The sequence below is a fragment of the Psammomys obesus genome, unplaced genomic scaffold, assembly GCF_907164565.1.
Source record: "Psammomys obesus unplaced genomic scaffold, mPsaObe1.curated_primary_1811, whole genome shotgun sequence".
NCBI classification, from domain to species: Eukaryota; Metazoa; Chordata; class Mammalia; order Rodentia; family Muridae; genus Psammomys; species Psammomys obesus.
The window spans coordinates 1,417,796-1,435,702 of record NW_026594311.1 but is presented as its reverse complement, the minus strand read 5'-3'; the positions used below and the strand labels follow the sequence as shown (position 1 = coordinate 1,435,702).

Below are 17,907 nucleotides of genomic sequence, written 5' to 3'. Positions count from 1 at the left end.
TTTCAAACCAGGGAAGTCATATGTTTAACAGGCAAAGGGAGTCTGTGTACAGTCCAGTTTCTCAGATTCTAACTTGGCATCTGCTTTACAACAGGGACTGTACTTTTATCTTCAAGGACATAAAAAATGGAAGACGCCACCTTGAAAGAACTCCTCTAGCCTCAGTGTAGAAGGGGTACACAACTAGGACAATAAAATGCAGATTCTCTGTGACCGTGTACTATGGGAACCTGGTGGAGGCAGCAACTAGCTGTCTAAAGGAAAAGCCTCATCATCAAATGATTAGTTTTGTTTTGGGAGTAGGGTCTCATGTAGCCTAGTCTGGTCATAAACTCACAGATATGCAGCTCACAGTAGCCTTGAATTCTTGATCCCCTTGCCTGGAAGTTCTGGGATTATAGGCATGAACCACTCTGTCTATTTCATTATCAAATGATTAATGCATTAATTTAGTGACCCTATGTTTCCTGAGGACCTATATTATATACCAGGTAGTACACTGGGCAAAGGAAGTACAAAGATAAAGAATACATAACCGCTGCACTAAAAAAGCTCGTGAAGTATTCCTACACAGACATTATAAGACAGTGATAAGACAAATATCTATACTGAAAATGTTTGAGCTATGCTTTAAAGGACAAGAATTATTATGAACAGATAGGTAAACAAGGAAGGCTTTCTTATAAAAGGGCATATATGAGTAATCACATATAAATAAGACCAGAAAGAAAGTCTATATAATTTTTTTTGGAGTATGGCAAAAAAGCTCTAGGTAGCTAGAGGTATGCTGTAAGGCTTTATAGCCTGGAAAGGTAGTACATAGGGATCCGCTGGCCTCTGCCTCCTGAGTGTGCCACTATGCCCAGTAACTATTAACTTCTTAAAATAGGGGAATGATCCTAACAAGCCTTTCCTTTTACTTTGCCATGTCCTCTAGAGCTGATATTAAAAATTACAGAAATACTGGGACTGGGAGGTGGAAGCAGGGCAATACCAGGGGCTTGCTGGCTTGCTAGTCTAGCTGAATTGGTATGCTCTAGGTTTAGGGATAGACTGAACTATCTCTCAAAATGTAAGGGGAAAGAGACTGATGAAGATACTTGTTATCTACTTCTGTTCTTCACATGCACATCGAGACGTGTGAATGTATAACCACACATACACATATACACGTGCACACACAAACATATACACAATACACACATAGAAGAATGCAGAAGATTTAAAGATACAAATAAGCAAAATACAAAATAAAACAAGATTACTACTCTTTACAGTTTCATGTACATTTATCTAGATTAAAATCTTTTAACTTTTTTTTTTTTTGATACAGGGTTCCTCTGTGTAGCCTTGGCTGTCCTGGACTCACTGGCTGGCCTCAACTCACAGAGATCCACCTGCCTCTGCTTCCCAAAGTGCTGGGATTTCAGGTGTGCACCACTGCTCCCGGCTAGATTTTTAATTTTTTTAAACCAAAATTGGGATATTATAATCATTGTTTTACAACTTAACAGTACATTGTAAATATTTTCCCATGGCATTAAATATGCTTGTGTAACATTCAAGATAAATACATGTCATTCCACTGACTGTGCTCATCTACTGGTTACTCAATTCCATACTATTAGACGTTAAAGCAGACTCCAATTCCCATCTGTACATCATTTATTTCTGTGCTGTTAAAGACCCCCGTGTCTTGCTTCCTTTATTTAGTTAGTTAGTTAGCTGGGTTTTGGAAACAGAGTCTCACCATGTAACCCTAGCTGGTCTAGAAGTTGCTTTGTAGACCATACTGGCATCAAACTCACAGAGATCCACCCGCCTCTGCCTCCCAGATTCTGAGGTTCAGTTTTTTACCACCACACCAGGCTCCTAAGCTATATTTTAGAATGAGTGCTCTCTAATAAAGCTAAGAAAAAACTGATTATAAACCAGGGAACTACTGCAGAAGTTTAAAGTGGATGGAACAGTTCTATCCTGTTGTAAAGGATGCTAGGAAGAGGAGACAGAGAAAATGGAGACAGACTGGTGATGAACACAGAATTCACCCTAATTCTCAGCATGGGGTAACTACAATTTCAAATACAGTGTTATTTTTATGTGTGTGTACATTATGCTCATATGCGTGGAGTCTAGAGGACAACCTTGGATATTACTCCTCAGACATTATCTACCTCTTAAAATTAACATTTTTTTTCCTTTCCTTTCCTTTTCTTTTTTTTTTCAAGACAGGATTTCTCTGTGTAGACTTGGCTGTCCTGGACTTGCTTGGCTGGCCTTGAACTTACAGAGATCCACCGGCCTCTGCCTCCCCAAGTTCTGAGATTACAGGCATGTACCACTGTGCTTGGCTTAAATTTTTTTTAAATTATTGTATGTGTCTATGAGTGTGAGTGCAGGCATATATATGTCACAGACTGTATCTAGGTTCCAGCAATCAAACTCAGGTCATCAGGCTTGTGCAGGAAGCATTTTTACCTACAGAGCCATTTTGGTACTCTTTTTTTTTTTTTTTTTTTTTTTTTTGAGACAAGGCCTCTCACTGGGCAGAGGTAACTAGCTAATTACACTAGGCTAGGCTGGCTAGCAAGCTCCAGGAATCTGTTGTACTGTGACTGTAAGTACATACCACCATGCCTGAGATTATTTCACATGGGCTCTAGGGATCAAACTCTGGTCCTTACTGATCAAGTCACCTCCTTAGTTCCCATAGCATTTTTCAAGCAAAATATGTAAGTTCAGACTAGAATATAATGTTGCCTAGTAACAGATAACTGAAAGCATGTAAACTGATGTCTAGTGGCTTCCTTATTAATATACACCAACTGCTTTATCTCCTTCCCAGAACTTAGGGAAAGGATACATATTTCCACTTGAGGTTATTATACCTCAGTTAAGGACATGTACAAATGAAGCAGAACTCGAATAAAGGACCTGCGTTGGTAGTCAATGCTCCAAAAGAGCTGCACAGACTCTAAGTTGTATCTAGTGTTGCTGAAACCCATGCTGATGGCTCATGTGGCCTGGTACAGGTAGGACTGGGTTGGTCCTGATATTCTTGGAGCAGAGGAGGGCTGGACTCACCAAGCCACAGTGGCTGGCCATGGGAATTAAAGAGTAATCGTTCATTTTCCCGCTGGCAGGCAGGAGCTGTGTACATATCACTGCTGATTATTCGCTGTAGGTGGCTGTCTTGCCAATGTAACTCACGGCCTTCAATGGCTCTAGTGAAGACTGTTCTTCTTGGTCTGGATAAAGCATCTGGGGAAAGAAAAAGAATGGCTGAATAATCTGAAGTTCTAACACAGGTCTTAGAGGTGGGAGGTTGGCCATAGCAGCTGGACATTGAGTAATCGTGCTGTCTCCTTCTTAAATGAGCCTTTTGTACAGCTATGTCCTGTAGGTATAAGCTCTTGGGTTCTTCACCTGTCAATAAGCAGCTGACTGGTCTATAGCTAAGGAAGGAAACAGGAATGAGGAGTTCTGGTAGAGAGAGTGAATGCTGAGACACAGTGAACAGTGCAGGGAATTCACCCCGGGACACTGAGGAGGACACACACATGAACCTGAGCAGAGGTAGCCAGCCACCTGGCAGAACTTAGAATAGAATAACAGGATATTAGTTATGAGTAAGTCAGGGAACATTCTTAGCTATATTGGCCTAGGCTTTTGTAAATATACAGAAGGACTCAGAGTTGTTATTTCTGGAAATAAAGGTGTGGGTGAAGAAAAACATGGGTTACATGTTTTTCTACATTGTCCTCTATCAAAAATAAAAACAAAAACCTTATACAGAGGGTTGTGAATTCCTTCTTCTTTGAACAGTTTTCTACTGGGATTCAGAGCCACATGAAGCTTGATGAGACAGTTGTGCTCAGCTACTCAATAGTAAGAATATAAACTGTTTTCCATAGTAATAAAAAAAAAGAAAAAAGAAGAAGAAGAAAGAGCTAGATAATACCCCTAACTAATCATAACTTGTTTCATTTGCAGCTTGACTGAGGAGGACATATACATGAAACCTGAGCAGAGGTAACCAGTCACATGGCAGAATGGAGAACAGAATAAATGAAATATTAATTATGAGCAAGTCAGGGAAGCTGAAAAAAAATGACTTAGGAGCCTGAACATAGGAAGCTCACAAGTCTGAAGCCAGCTTGAGTGATATAATACTCTGTTTTACAAACAAACAATACTCTTTGCCTCTGGTCCTCTAAAAATAAAAAAACAAATAAAAACAGAAACAAACAAACAAACAAACAAAAGCTGAGAAAGATGAAAGCTGTTTACACCCGGGTACCTTTACCACTCTGCTGTCAGCTTATAGCTTGCTCTTCACAAGAAAAACTGATGCTTACAAACCTTCCCATTAAAATCTGATCATGCTACCTCTCTTTAGGAAAAGGGCCACAGGGAAATCAACACTACAAACAAGTTCAACTCATATAATCCCCTGTGTCTGTACCTGTTTGTCTGTCTGTTTCTCTCCTATTTTATATTCCCGTCTAAGAATACTGAACATGAAAAGGGCTTAGAACAGAGATGGACACATTTCTTAACACATCTTGTACTTTGTCTATTTCATCTCGTCTATTTTCACAGTACAGTAGTTCCCATACTTTGCAAATGAGTAATGGAGGTCCAGAGAGTTAAAGTCCCTTGTAGGGGACAGCCTGGCTCTTTATCTGGAATTCAAATGTTAACTGCATAGAACTTTTCCTTAGCCATTTTAGTCTCTGCTATTTTCCCATGTAAGAGAGCTGTATCTTCTCAAATAGACTGTAAACTCTTCCATAAGCCGAAGACTGAAGATCAGATAAGACAACCAGAGTCTAGGGGACTCATGACTCAGACAGCTCACAATGTCTGTAACTCCAATTTCAGGGGCCCTGATATTCTCTGCTTCCATAGCTACTGAATTAACATGCATAAATGCACACACAGAAACACAAACACACTTAGTTAGTAGTAAGTTACTTTTTATTAATAATAAAAACTAATTTAATTCATAGGTTTGTTTTAATCTAATGTCTCAGAGAACAAATGACTCATTTAATTCAGGATAAGAGTACATGGACCCTTCTATTAGCTAGAATCTAAGCTTTCATTCATCCTGACTGAGTTCTTGCTATGGTCTGCTCAGCACACAATTGGGACAGGGCCCTCACTGCTTTACAATTCATTAAGTCATCAAATACTTCATGCCTAATACACAGCAGATACTGTTGCAGGTAGGATGGGTAAAGTCTATGTTTCTATTAACTTTTACATTGAAATGGGGAGAGACAGTTAAATATATAGTGTATCAGACATGTATGTTTATGAATACTATGGAAAAAGTAAAGCAGAGTTAGGGAAAAGGCAAGCTGATATTAGGTTAGAGTTACAGGTTTTATATAGTGGTCTCCAGTAAAATAGTACTTGAGAGGCTGGGAATGTAGCTCAGTTGGTAGAATGCTTGCCTAGTACCACATAAAATACTGGCATAGTGGCTTATGCGTGTAATTTCAGCACTTGGGAGATGGAAGCAGAAGTCAGAGGTTCAAGGCCACTCTTGGCTACACAGAGATGTTAGTTCAGCCTGGGATATACTGACCCATCTAAATAGCAAAACAAAAGCTAGGTGTGGTAGCACATACCAGCCTGATCCACATAGTGAGCTTTGGCCAGCCAACAGTAGAGCAAGACCTTGTCTCAATAAAACAAGTCAAGCCTGGTGCAGTGGTGTACTACTGTAGTCCCAGCTCTCGGGGAGGTAGAGGCAGGCAGACCTCTGTAAGTTCGAGGCCAGCCTGGTCTATAAAGTGAGTGCAGGACAGCCAAGGCTACACAGAGAAACCCTGTCTCAAAAAACCGAACCAAACCAAACCAAACCAACCAAACAAACAAAAAAACAACTGCCCTAGAAAACAAAACAAAACCTAAAACAAGCCCCCAAAAGATAACATTTGAATAGCTTTGTCAGATGGTACATACCTACAGTCCCAGCTACTGAAGGAGATCATTTGAGCCAGTAATGCAGCTAAGACTTTGTCAGAGAGAGAGGCAGAGAGGAGGGGATTTATATGCAGTAATGCGGTAAGATTTTGTCAGAGAGAGGCAGAAAATGATCAGTGTTGAACCCTGCTAAAAGACTTGGCCATAGATGAAGTAAGTGACCAGTACTGAGCTTTCTCTGTATAGGGGGGGCTGAAAACATGAGTAGAGTGTCAAAGGGGAAATCTGAGAGCAGAAGTAAATATATTTATTTATTTATTGGTATATATGGTAAATATGTATGATTCTTGTGAATGATTTTTCATTTAGTTTTTTGTATGTTTGTTTTGTTTTTAAGATAGGGTTTCTCTGTGTAGCCCTGGCTGTCCTGGAACTCACTCTGTAGACCAGGCTGGCCTCAAGCTCAGAGATCTGCCTGCCTCTGCCTTCCCAGTGCTGGGATTAAAGGTACACACCACTATCACCAGACACTATTTGACCTTCTAAAACAAGAGTTTTCTTTTTGTTGTTGTTGGTTTTTTTTTTTTTTTCTGTAATACAGAAATGGTAGGTTTAGAATTTTTCTTCTAATTTCTTTCTATTAATAGTTTAATTTTATTTTGAGCTAGGGTCTTACTATGTAGCTTTTGCTTTCCTGGATCTCACTATGCACAGGCTGAAGCAAGTTCAAGGACAGAACTAGGTATATGATGAGGTTTTCGCTTGTTTTGCTTTTTAAGATTTATTTGCTTTTTAAGAATTCACAGATCTGCCTGCCTCTGCCTGCCAAGTGCTGAGATTAAAGCTGTGCACCAACTGGCAGTCCTTTGCGTTTTACTTTGAAGCAGAGTCTAAGTTTCCCAGGCTGGTCTGCAACGTGTGACCTTCCTATTTGGATGGAATTAAAGGCGTGAGCCACACATCTCATGATACTTGTACTCTGGGTGAACATTCTTGCCCATAGGATGTTACATCTGTCTGAGTTAGGGTTTCTATTGCTGCGAGAAAACACCAGGACCAAAAAGCAGGTTGAAGAGGAAAGGGTTTATTTGGCTTATACTTCCACATTGCCCAGGGATGGCATTACCCACAACGGGCTGAGCCCTTCCCCACTGATCACTAATTAAGAAAATGCCTTCTGGCTGGATTTCATGCAGGCATTTCCTCAACTGAGGCTCCTTCCTCTCTGACTAACTTATGCTGACATTCAAAAGCAGCCACATTTGTACATGTTCACTTGTCAAGCACCGTACCTACAGTGTCAACGAACAAGAAGACAAACTCAGCTGAGGACGAGAGAGAGAGGAAGCATAGAACATTCTGAGGAAAGATGGTATGAGTGGTCATGAATTTAAAATAAGACCATTTACTATAATTTCTCTCCAATCATGCTCAGTTGTGTAATCTTAAGTACAAAGTAGTTGGAAAACTGAAATGAAGTAAGGAGAGAGAATGGGGGGGGGGGGCGACAATCTATCAATATCTTAAAGAAACCAGCAGCTGAATATGGCAGCATGTACCTGCAATCACAGGATATGGGAGGGTGAAGCAAGTTCAAGGACAGCCCTAGTAGATGATGAGGTTTTTCGCTTGTTTTGCTTTTTAAGATTTATTTATTTATGAGTGCTCTATCTGTAGAAGGCATCGGATCTCACTATATAGATGGTTTTAAGCCACCAGGTGGGTGCTGGGAATTGAACTCAGGACCTCTGGAAGAGTAGCCATTCTCTTAAACACTGAGCTGTCTCTACAGGCCTCTATAATGAGATCTCAAAACAAAACAATGACCCGGCAGCAACAGAGACTGGGCTGTGGGTGGAAAAGAACTGGTAACAATAAGAACCAACAGAAAATGAGAATTTCCAGAATGGGGTGTGTGACTGTATATATTGATCCTCTCCACTATCTAAAGTCTATATTAACGTGATAACGTCCTGTGTTGTGCAGTAGATGAGTGCCGGGAATGGGTAGCTTAATGAAGTACCAAATTATAGTCTTTTCATGATTCATTAACTTAATTATCTTCACTATATTAGCCATTACTTATGGTACAGTAGACGATGACCAAGAAAAAGAATTATTTAACTGATTCCTTCCTTGAGGCTGAAAATGCCAATAACTGTTCCTTAAAGAAAAGAGACCAAAGGCTGGAGAAATGGCTCAGTGGTTAAGAGCACTGTCTGCCCTTCCAAGGGACCCGGGTTCAATCCCAGTACCTACATGGCAGCTCACAAGTGTCTGTAAACAGTTCCTGGTGGCAGGTGGTCTGACACCCTCACACCAATGCACATAAAATAAAATTAAATAAATTATTTTAAAAAAAAGACCAAGTGTAAGATCAATGTCTGAGAAAAATCTCCTGCCAATAAAGAACTAAAGAACAGTGGTTAACATCAAAGGCCCAGAGTTAGGAGAACAAATACGGATGTGGATGTTTGTGATTAGTGACATTTGTAGAAGAGCAGGCTCAAAAGGCAAAGGATACAGGATTACTGGACTAGACTTGCCTTACAATGGGCCAGGAGTCTTGGCAATAAATTCAGAGGAGGTACTTTCTGTACTTTATAAAAATTTGAGGAAAACTGAGGAAGAAGCAAGAGGAAGAAGAGATTTGTCAAGGACATTACTCATGGAGAACCATCTGTTGGCTTCTACCTCCAGAATGCAGAGGATACAGGACAGAGACACTTAGCCTTAGTCAGGACACTTTTCACTTTTTTTTTTTTTTTTTTTTTTGGTTATTTTGTTTTGTTGTTGGCAGGCTTCTGTCTCTCCTTTAAAGTAAGTTTTCTAAGCTACACAAACCAACCCAAACTGAAGCCCAGATCCACTAGACACAGAGAAGCTGAAGGCTAGTGAGGAATTGGGCAGACAGCTCTCGGACTTCTTACTGGCCACTGCAGACACTCTGATGTGGGAAAGGATAGCATCCTGTCAGACAAATGCTTACACTTATCTAAGATTTAGCATCTTGACATGAATTAAAAGAGAAGATTTTCTTATGTAGGATAACAATTTTGACAAAGGAAACAGAAAGACTGTCAGGCCAGCCTTGTCCTTTGGAAGTTCTGAACACAAAGGTATTTGGCTCACCTGGGCTGTGGCTGGTACTTTGGGAAAGGGCATTGGTAATGTTGGGCAGTTCATGTCCATAGTTTCCATCCTCCAGGGGACAGATATCCAGGTCATTCCACTTCTGCAGCTGCTGAAGCCAACAGGATTTTTCTTCCAGTTTGCAGTGTGGATTTAAAATTATGCATACCCATAAAGCCCCTAAAAAACAGAGCAGACCATATGCTTAGTATCTGTGAATAACATGCATGCCTTTGCTTCAGCACACACACAACACATATGCCCCCAAAGCAAAAACCAAAGAACTCATCAGCTTCCTTCTCTCTCAGACATGTGAAACATACACATACATATATACACACTGTATATAAATATGAATATAATTGCTAAGGTTTTCAGAATTGGCTGAGGGACTAAAACTTGTGAAGCGGTGAGCCAAATGAGTCTTAAGTTTCTGTCAGTTAGTGTGGCCACAGCAATGTAAAAGTAACCTAACAATGGGTGAACAAGACTGTTTTCTGTCCTCAGGAGCTGTCTGGTCGGAGAGACGGATAAACACCCATAATGACGTGTGAACATAATGTGTTAGGTTATGGTATGTTCACAATATAGGGCTGGGGAGATGGCTCAGGGGTTAAAATGCTTGCCTTCCCAGTGTAAAGACCCAAGTTCAGATCTCTATGGCCTGCATAAAAGGTCGATGCAGTGGCGTGTGCCTGAAATCCAAGTACTGCCATGGTGAGATGTGAGGTAGAGACAGGGGGATCTCTGGAAGCTTGCAGGCTCAGGCCTGTATGACAAAGTTCCAGGCCAATGAGAAACCTTACCTCAAATAAGTGGAAGGTGCCCAAGGACCAACAGATTGTTCTCTGACCTCTGCATGTATGCCATATACACTTGTGTGCGTGTGCGCGTGCGCGCGCACACACACACACACACACACACACACACACACAGGACATATTCACGGTATAATAGCACACAGAAAAAGGCGCTTAACACAAGGGCAATGTTGGAAGGAACATGTTCAGAAAAGTTTCATATTTTGGCTAGATTTTTTATCTCTAGGTCCCTCAATTATTATTATTACTATTATTATTATTATTTTGTTTTTTTTTGAGACAGGGTTTCTCTGTGTAGCCCTGACTGTCCTGGAACTCACTCTGTAGACCACGCTGGCCTCAAACTCAAAGATTTGCCTGCCTCCTAGGTGCTGGGATTACAGGCATGCAACACCACACCTAGCTATAAGTCCCTTAATTATTAAACTAAGAACATAAAAATACCTATTTTATTGACATATGAACAGGAGAGTTTCATGTTGATAAAATTTTTAAAAGATCTAATTTTTTTACAGAAAATATCTTAGTATTTCTTTTTTCAAAGAAAAATTATTTACATTGACTTGGATTTTGGAACTGCTGATCAAAGTTTGTGATGCCTTAAAACACTACTTTTCCAGTTTTCTGTCACTATGGTGAAATATCACATACTCCAAAGTGTAGTGAGAATTTTTGGTTTCTTTAAAAACACAGAAATGTTACGGGAATGAAAGGGTTAGACTAACTTTGTAACCTGTATGTCTTCTAAAGCCTATAGTTTTGAGTTTTAGGTTCAGGTTAAGCTAAAGCCTCTTAGTACCTTTCCAGAGAATGGAGAAATGTGACCCTATCTATGAGGACAGATAGAAAAAAAGCAAGCAAACAATGACCTTCGCTCAGCAAAAAGAATGACCAGACCCTTGTTTTTGAGATAGTGTTTCTTAGCAACCAACCCAGACTTCTTCTGAGTAGCATTTGACCTCCAGCCAAAAGTCCGCAGCCCCTAATCTTCAAGGATAAGCTAACCACCCCACCTTCAATTGCAGCTGCATCCACACTTGGCAGGACTGGCCAAGCTTGAGCACCTAAGACTAATCAATTATTTTACTTTATAGCTTCCTCATCCAATCCTAAATTGCCAAAACTGCAACTTCAAGTTTCCCGCAATTTTTCTTTAAAAAACCTAAAGGCCTTTGTCTCCGGGTGCCACTCTTTGCTGACTGGCAGGGGTGACCCCATTGTGCAATGGTTAATAAACCTCTTGCTTTTGCAATGAGTCCGTGGTCTGGGGGAGTTTCTGGGAAGGGCGCGATCTTGAACTCCTGAGCTGTGAGACCCCAGGTCTTACAGGAATGTTTTTGTTTTAGTCCCAGGTGTGGGATATGAGGCTGCTTCAGACTGTCCACAGCAGATGACTATGATTTGCTTCATGTTCTAGCCGAGGCGTGATTTTGCCAGCTGCAGATAGTTTCACAAGTGTATAAAATCTGGACTGCTGAGGTCTCTTAAGCGTATATAAATGCTACAGTCTGGAGAGAAGCTGTGGTGGCTGCTGCTCCTGCTGTTGCTGCTGGTTGCTGTTGGTTGTGGTTTGTTGTGGCTTTTCAAGTGGTTGTTCATTAGCAAAGAGATGGGAAGAAGAAATTAGATATCCTGTTGGCAAAGATCAACCCTGTTCCAAGGAACTCCAAAACACTAATGATAACACTAAAGTAGTCTAATGATAACGACACCCCCTTTTCCCTCTATCCTTCTTTATCTCCTACTTAGTGTTGGGGGTTGGAAGGGTGGATGACGGGTGGAGAAAAAAGAGCCCAATAAATAGCTAAAAAGTCTGTTTACCAGTGGTACCCAGTGTGGGGCTCAAAAGAATGGGAAATCTGGGTTCAAGTGCTGTAGAGGAAATGGCAGGGGAATAAGGAATGGATATTTTGTTTCAAGTTGTCAGCAAAAGGTTTACTGGGGTTTCTGCCTAGGCTATCCCCTGCTTTGTTCCCAGAGGTGATTGTCTGTTTTACTTCTTCCTATATTCTGTCTCAAAGAAGGCTGGGAGAATGGCTGGGCAGTTGGAAAAATTGTGAGTGGAAAGGGAGAAACCTGAGAAACAAAAAATGGCTGAAATGGGAACCCAAAAGGGTCACTCTATTCTCTCATTTCTGAAAGGCTTGCAGAGTTGGCTGTGCAACAGGAAAGATAACAGGTTGAGATGGAAGCGCTTGGAGAGCGAGTAGCACTGGAAAAGGGAGAAATAAAAGGCTCAGACCCAGTGACTGAGCAGGAGGAAAGAAGAAAACAAGCTGTGCTAGAAGGCAGCACCTGCCTGGTGCTGCACACTTTCAGTTTCCAGTCCCTGCAGCTCCGGGGTAGGTCAAGAAGCCAGGAACTAACAAACAGGCAGAAAAACCGCAATGAAGTATTGCCAGTCTCTTATCCTATCCCCAAAAATTCAATGTTACAAAACAACTACTTGAGTTTACTGCCTTTTGTCCCCAGGGACAGTAGGGATGATCTTGGGAAGGAGTGGATTGACGTCCCAAAAATTCATTGTGCATCCAGGAATTATAGATGAGGATTTCAAAGGAGAAATTAAAATTATGGCTTATGTAAGAAAAAAAAAAGAGAGATGCAAAATAACATAGGTGATAGGACTATTCAGCTGCTACTGTTTCCCTACATTAAAAGCAAAGCCATTCCAGTAGAGAAAAACAGGAGGGTTTAGAAATACTGGAAAACATGTGTTCTAGCAAACAGTGGTTAATAATAAGAGACAAAAATTAAAACTGCAAATGAATGGTACTGAAATAGAAGGTTTGGTGGATACAGGAGCTGATGTAAACTATCATTTCACAAAAATCTTGGAATACAGAATGGCACAGTTTCTAGGAACGAAAAAGTTATCTCAAATAAAACAAAGTGTGCAATGGGTTAAATGTGTGGAGCTGGAAGGTCAAAATCATAGTGCTTTTTACTAATGTTGAGATTATGTCATTATAGGTAATCAATGAAGATTGGCAAAGAACTTGTAACAACTATTTGGGAGAAATTAATAACAAATATTCTAAAAATAAGCATCTCCAGTTTATATATAGAACTAACTGGATTCCCCCACATACTGTAATGGGAACACCAATTCCTGAAGCACCTACATTCTGCACTGATCCAAATTAGTTGGCAATGGCAGGCCATAAATCAGACAAAATAAGCAAAGTAATTCAAAGTCCATATACTTCAGTTCAAAAATCAGAGTTGTATATACTTCTTATGGTATTATTAGATTTTCCTGAATCTCTTAATATAATTACTGACTCTCAATATCTAGACCTAGTTGTTTTGCATATAGAAACTGCTCAATTTATTCCTGACAATTCAGAATTAACCTTGCTGCTTATGCGACTGCAATGGCAAGCAGAAATAAAGACTATCCATTGTATATCACCCAATATTTGGTCTCATACAGGCTTGCCAGGTCTACTAGCACAAGGAAATAAAGAAACCGACCAATTATTAATAAGCCTCCAAATTTCACAAAATGCCATGGTAACAGGAAACTTTTTTTTTTAAGATTTGTTTTATGTATATGAGTGTTCTATCTGCATTTACACAGAAGAGGGAATCAGTTCACATTATAGATGGTTGTGAGCCACCATGTGGTTGCTGGGAATTGAACTCAGGACCTTTGGAAGAGCAGACAGTGCTCTTAACCACTGAGCCATCTCTCCAGCCCAACAGTAGTTTTAAAGAAAAAAAAAATTTTATCACTTGGCAACGAGCCAAGAAAAGTATTAAGCAAATGTTCTACTTGTTCGTTGAACAACCAAACTCACTGGAAGTAACCCTAGGGATACCAAAAGAAGTGAAACCTGGGAGATGGGCATGTTTCACTTTGCAGAATTTGGAAAACTAAAGTTTGTACACCATACCATTGATACACAGTCAGGGTTTCAATGGGCAACTGCTTTGAGTTCTGAAAAGGCTGATTCTGTAATTACATATTTACTGGATATAATAGCTGTTATGAGTATACTTGTACAAATTAAGAATAACAATACCCCGAATATGTTTTCAGTAAGATGAAGCAATTCTTTGCATACTATAATTTATATTAAAGGCACACCACACAATCCTACAGGACAAGCAGTTGTAGAAAGCACCTTTAAAAATGCTTATGAGGGCTGGAGAGATGGCTCAGAGGTTAAGAGCACTGGCTGATCTTCCAAAGGTTCTGAGTTCATATTCCTAGCAACCACATGGTGGCTCACAACCATCTAGAATGAGATCTGGTGCCCTCTTCTGGGGTGCAGGCATATATGCAGGCAAAACACCATATAAATAAATAGATAGATAGATAGATAGATAGATAGATAGATAGATAGATAGATATTTTTTTAAAAAGCTTGTGAAACAATAAGTCAGAATATAAACTCCCAGGGATGGACAAAACAGTGCTTTGTTAACTTTAAACTTTCTGAATGTTAATGAAAAAGGAACAACAGCAGCAGAGAGAGAGAGACACTAGGTTATAGGAAATAAAAAAAAAAAAAAAAACAAAACAAAACCCCCCAAAACAAAAAACCACTATGGAATTAAATCAACCTATACACTATAAAGACATGTTAACATCATAATGGAAACCCGCAAAAGTTTTGCACTTGGGGATTTGGGTTTGCTTATGAAATGAAAATCTGTGGATTCCATCAAAACTTATAAAGATTAGAATTGAGCAGGCGAGGTCTCCTGAAACCTGACCCAAAAAAATCATACAATTCATCGAAAATGTCTCTGTATAATTTCTCACCAAACACATCACAATTAATGGCTTAAAACAGAAATGGGGACCAAAGAACAAATGGGAACTATTTCTTTGACCACCTCACTCTCATGCACAGGAAAAACAGGTGCTTCTCAAGATTGGCTATGTGGCTGTGTCGGATACTTTCTCAGCTTCCAGTTAGTAATAAGCAGAAATGAAGTGATTTTCCCCCAGTAGGGTCTTGCTAAATTAAACTGTTCAGGCAAGTTGGCTTTGAACTTCCCTCGTCCTGACTTAAATCTCCCAAATGCTGGAATTACAGCTACCATACCCAGTAATGGAATGCTTCTTAACTTAAGCACAAATAGGGATTTCACAGCCTTTTTCTGAAAAATACTTTATTATTATTTATTTACATGTACATGTATGTAACATCTGTATATGTGGTTGAGCCTGAGATAGGAGGAATCACCTGGATATGGAGTTACAAGTAGTTGTGAGCTGCCTGACATGGGAACCGAACTCGGGTCCTCTGCAAGAACAATGCGTGTTCTTAATGACTGAGCCCAGATTTCACAACCTCTTAAAGTACAATGGAATTTTTTTCCCAAACAGAAATGTTTTAAAAGCCACCTAGCCTCAATTTCAGATACTAACTGAAGAAAGTTTGTTTATACTGGTTCAACTCTTATTTTTTTAATTTAAAATTCTATTTGTTTATATTTATTTGCTTTTTACTTTTTGAGACAAGATCTCAGCATACAGTCCTGGCTGGCCTTGAACTTTCTATGCAGACCAGGATGTCTTTAAAGTACAGACACCAGCTTTCTCCTGCTTCTTGAATGCTGGGATTTGCACCATGCCTGGCTTGCCATTAAGTACAGAAAAAGAGAAAAAATAGTAGAGTAGAAGGTCAAAGTTTAAATACTAGAGACCTCCTCACACCTGGGTGGTCTGGCTAGAAAGGAGACTCAAGGAAAGCAACAAAAGTAAGGCTAAGGTAGGTGTTTTTGGGTTTTGTTTTGTAAAGAAAGGGTTTATGTAGCCCCAGTGGCCTAGAACTTACTCAGTAACTGAAGATGATCTTAAATTCCTATTTCTCCTTCCTCTGCCTTGTAAGTGCTGAGATTATGGGTATGTCCCAGTATACTTGGTTTTATACAGTGCTGAGGATTGAACCTTGGGCCTCGTACATGTTAGGGAAGCATTCTATCAGCTGAGCCCCAGATCCTGAGACTAAAGACTAGGTTAGGACATGTGTCATTATACAACCTCATGAGAAAAAAGAAAAAGCCGGTTCCTGAAATGCTTTCCAGAGTAGACTTATGCTAGTAGTAATAGGGCACAGAGGATTTTAAATCAGAGATGGTTTGATATTTCTTATTTAACTAATGTAAATGCACTTCATATTTATTAATGATTAATAATTATTTTTTTAATTTGGTAAAAATAAAACCTTTACTAAAAATAATACATATTGATGTAAGTATTTGCTGTAAAAATGTACATTTATACATCGGTATTATTTAAAACATTTATCCAACACGGTCTCTGTTGAAATTAATAAGCACAGTATTTTACACTCACTTCTAATATGTACTCTCTCACATATAATCAGAATACTTCCAGGCCTATCTTAGAGCCAGACATATGCAGATTTAAGGATCATGAGTTAAAATCTCAATAAGCTAAAAGTTTCAGTAACTTTTTTTCAGCATTTCTTCATTGCTTTTCTTCTTTGTTTAAAAGAGTCTGTTTTAAGCTCAAAACAGCATCTTGAAATCCATGATTTAGGTCTAATGCCCTCTTGAAATCTTCCAAAGCTTCATCAAAATACCCCAGCCTATAGCATATCAAGCCTCTGTTGTAATACAGAACTTCAAAGTTGGGCAGGATTTCTACGGCAGATGTGGAGTCGTCCATGGCTTGATAAAAATCAACACTGAAGTACTTGCTTTGCCCCCTGTTGTTATATGTGGTGGCCAAATCCTCAGGGCTACATCTGCTCCTGTGACTTGCGAACTGGCCAATGAAAGCCGAGTACAGCTCCTGGGCTTCGGTAAACTTGCCCATGTTGAAGCGAACCTGGACCTGGCTCTCTCCACTCCCTCCGCCCAGCGGCCGGTTGATTGATAATTATTTATGAAAGAGAGAAAGAGAAGAGAGGAAAACAAAGAGAGGAGAGAGAGAGAGAGAGAGAGCCATGCAACTGAAGCCAAGTGAGGAGGTTTTCTTTCAGCAATGGCTTCTATGTAGGTAACATGACATAGAATCCTTAACAGGAAAGCACACTGCTGTACAAGCAACAAAGTGAGATTAGGAAGCTTCTGTAGAACCTAAAATGCTTCACCAGCTAGAATTAGGAGGACACACACAAACACTGACAGCAAATGTTCACTAATGTAGAGAGCAAGCTGATAGGATACAGGACTTGTGAGGGATAGGGACTTACCTAGCTCATCCCAGAGCTGCCTGCACTTGTCTGTCATGCTTGTTCCTTGCTGCCTCCAGAGTGTGAGGCGTGGATCAGCCATAAATTGCTCAGTTATAAGTGTCAGCATCCTGGCTCCATTAGAATCTCTCATCCGGAGCATCTCTCGAACCTAAAATATAAGGAGGGACAAGTGATTAGTAATTGCATAGCATAGAAAATGACAAAGTGAAGGATGGAGAACAGGTGAAAAAGATGGTGTACTTCTGTAGCATATTTGAGAGACAGAAAGTCTCTCAACTCTGTAAGTGAAATTCCTACACATATCAAAAAAGCCTGTTATATACAATCTGATACCTCTTCAAACACACTAGGATGGCTGGAATAAAAGAATAACAACAGTACTGGCCTAGATGTCAAGAAATCTCGGAAAATTGTCTACATAGAACTTGTATAAGAATGTTAATAGCAGGCTGGAGAGATGGCTCAGAGCTTAAGAGCACTGGCTGCTCTTCCAGAGGTCCTGAGTTCAATTCCCAGCAACTACATGGTGGCTCACAACCATCATATCTGGTGCCCTCTTCTGGAGTGCACGTGCACATGCAGACAGAGCATTGTATACATAATAAATAAATCTTAAAAAAAAAAAAAAGAATGTTCATCTTGTCGGGCAATGGTGGTACACACCTTTAATTCCAGCGCTCAAGAGGCAGAGGCGGTGGATCTCTGTGTGTTCAAGGTCTACAAAGTGAGTCCAAGCCAGCCAAGGTTACACAGGAGAACCCTGCCTTGAAAAAAAAAAAAAAAGAACGCTAATAGCAACATTCTTCTTTTTTAGAGTAGCCAATGTAATACAA

General features: G+C 39.9%; 2 protein-coding genes across 2 annotated transcripts in view; both read right to left on the bottom strand.

The window, feature by feature from the left end:
• Window positions 1-17,907, bottom strand: part of Zswim5 (zinc finger SWIM-type containing 5) — a 104,853-nt gene that overhangs the window by 17,018 nt on the left and 69,928 nt on the right. Inside the window, exons 4-6 of the mRNA XM_055618534.1 lie at window positions 17,072-17,222; window positions 9,070-9,249; window positions 3,085-3,261 (exon numbers count right to left, since the gene is read on the bottom strand). Of these exons, the coding sequence (XP_055474509.1) occupies window positions 3,085-3,261; window positions 9,070-9,249; window positions 17,072-17,222 (508 nt within the window). The remainder of the gene's footprint in view (window positions 1-3,084; window positions 3,262-9,069; window positions 9,250-17,071; window positions 17,223-17,907) is intronic.
• LOC129685138 (tetratricopeptide repeat protein 32-like) lies at window positions 16,342-16,692 on the bottom strand. The gene has a single exon (XM_055618539.1). The coding sequence runs from the start codon at window positions 16,690-16,692 to the stop codon at window positions 16,342-16,344; it is 351 nt and encodes a 116-aa protein (XP_055474514.1).

Bases quoted from the DNA above. Each gene is read 5' to 3' on its own strand.
- LOC129685138 (XM_055618539.1), bottom strand. From the start codon at position 16,692: ATGGGCAAGTTTACCGAAGCCCAGGAGCTGTACTCGGCTTTCATTGGC.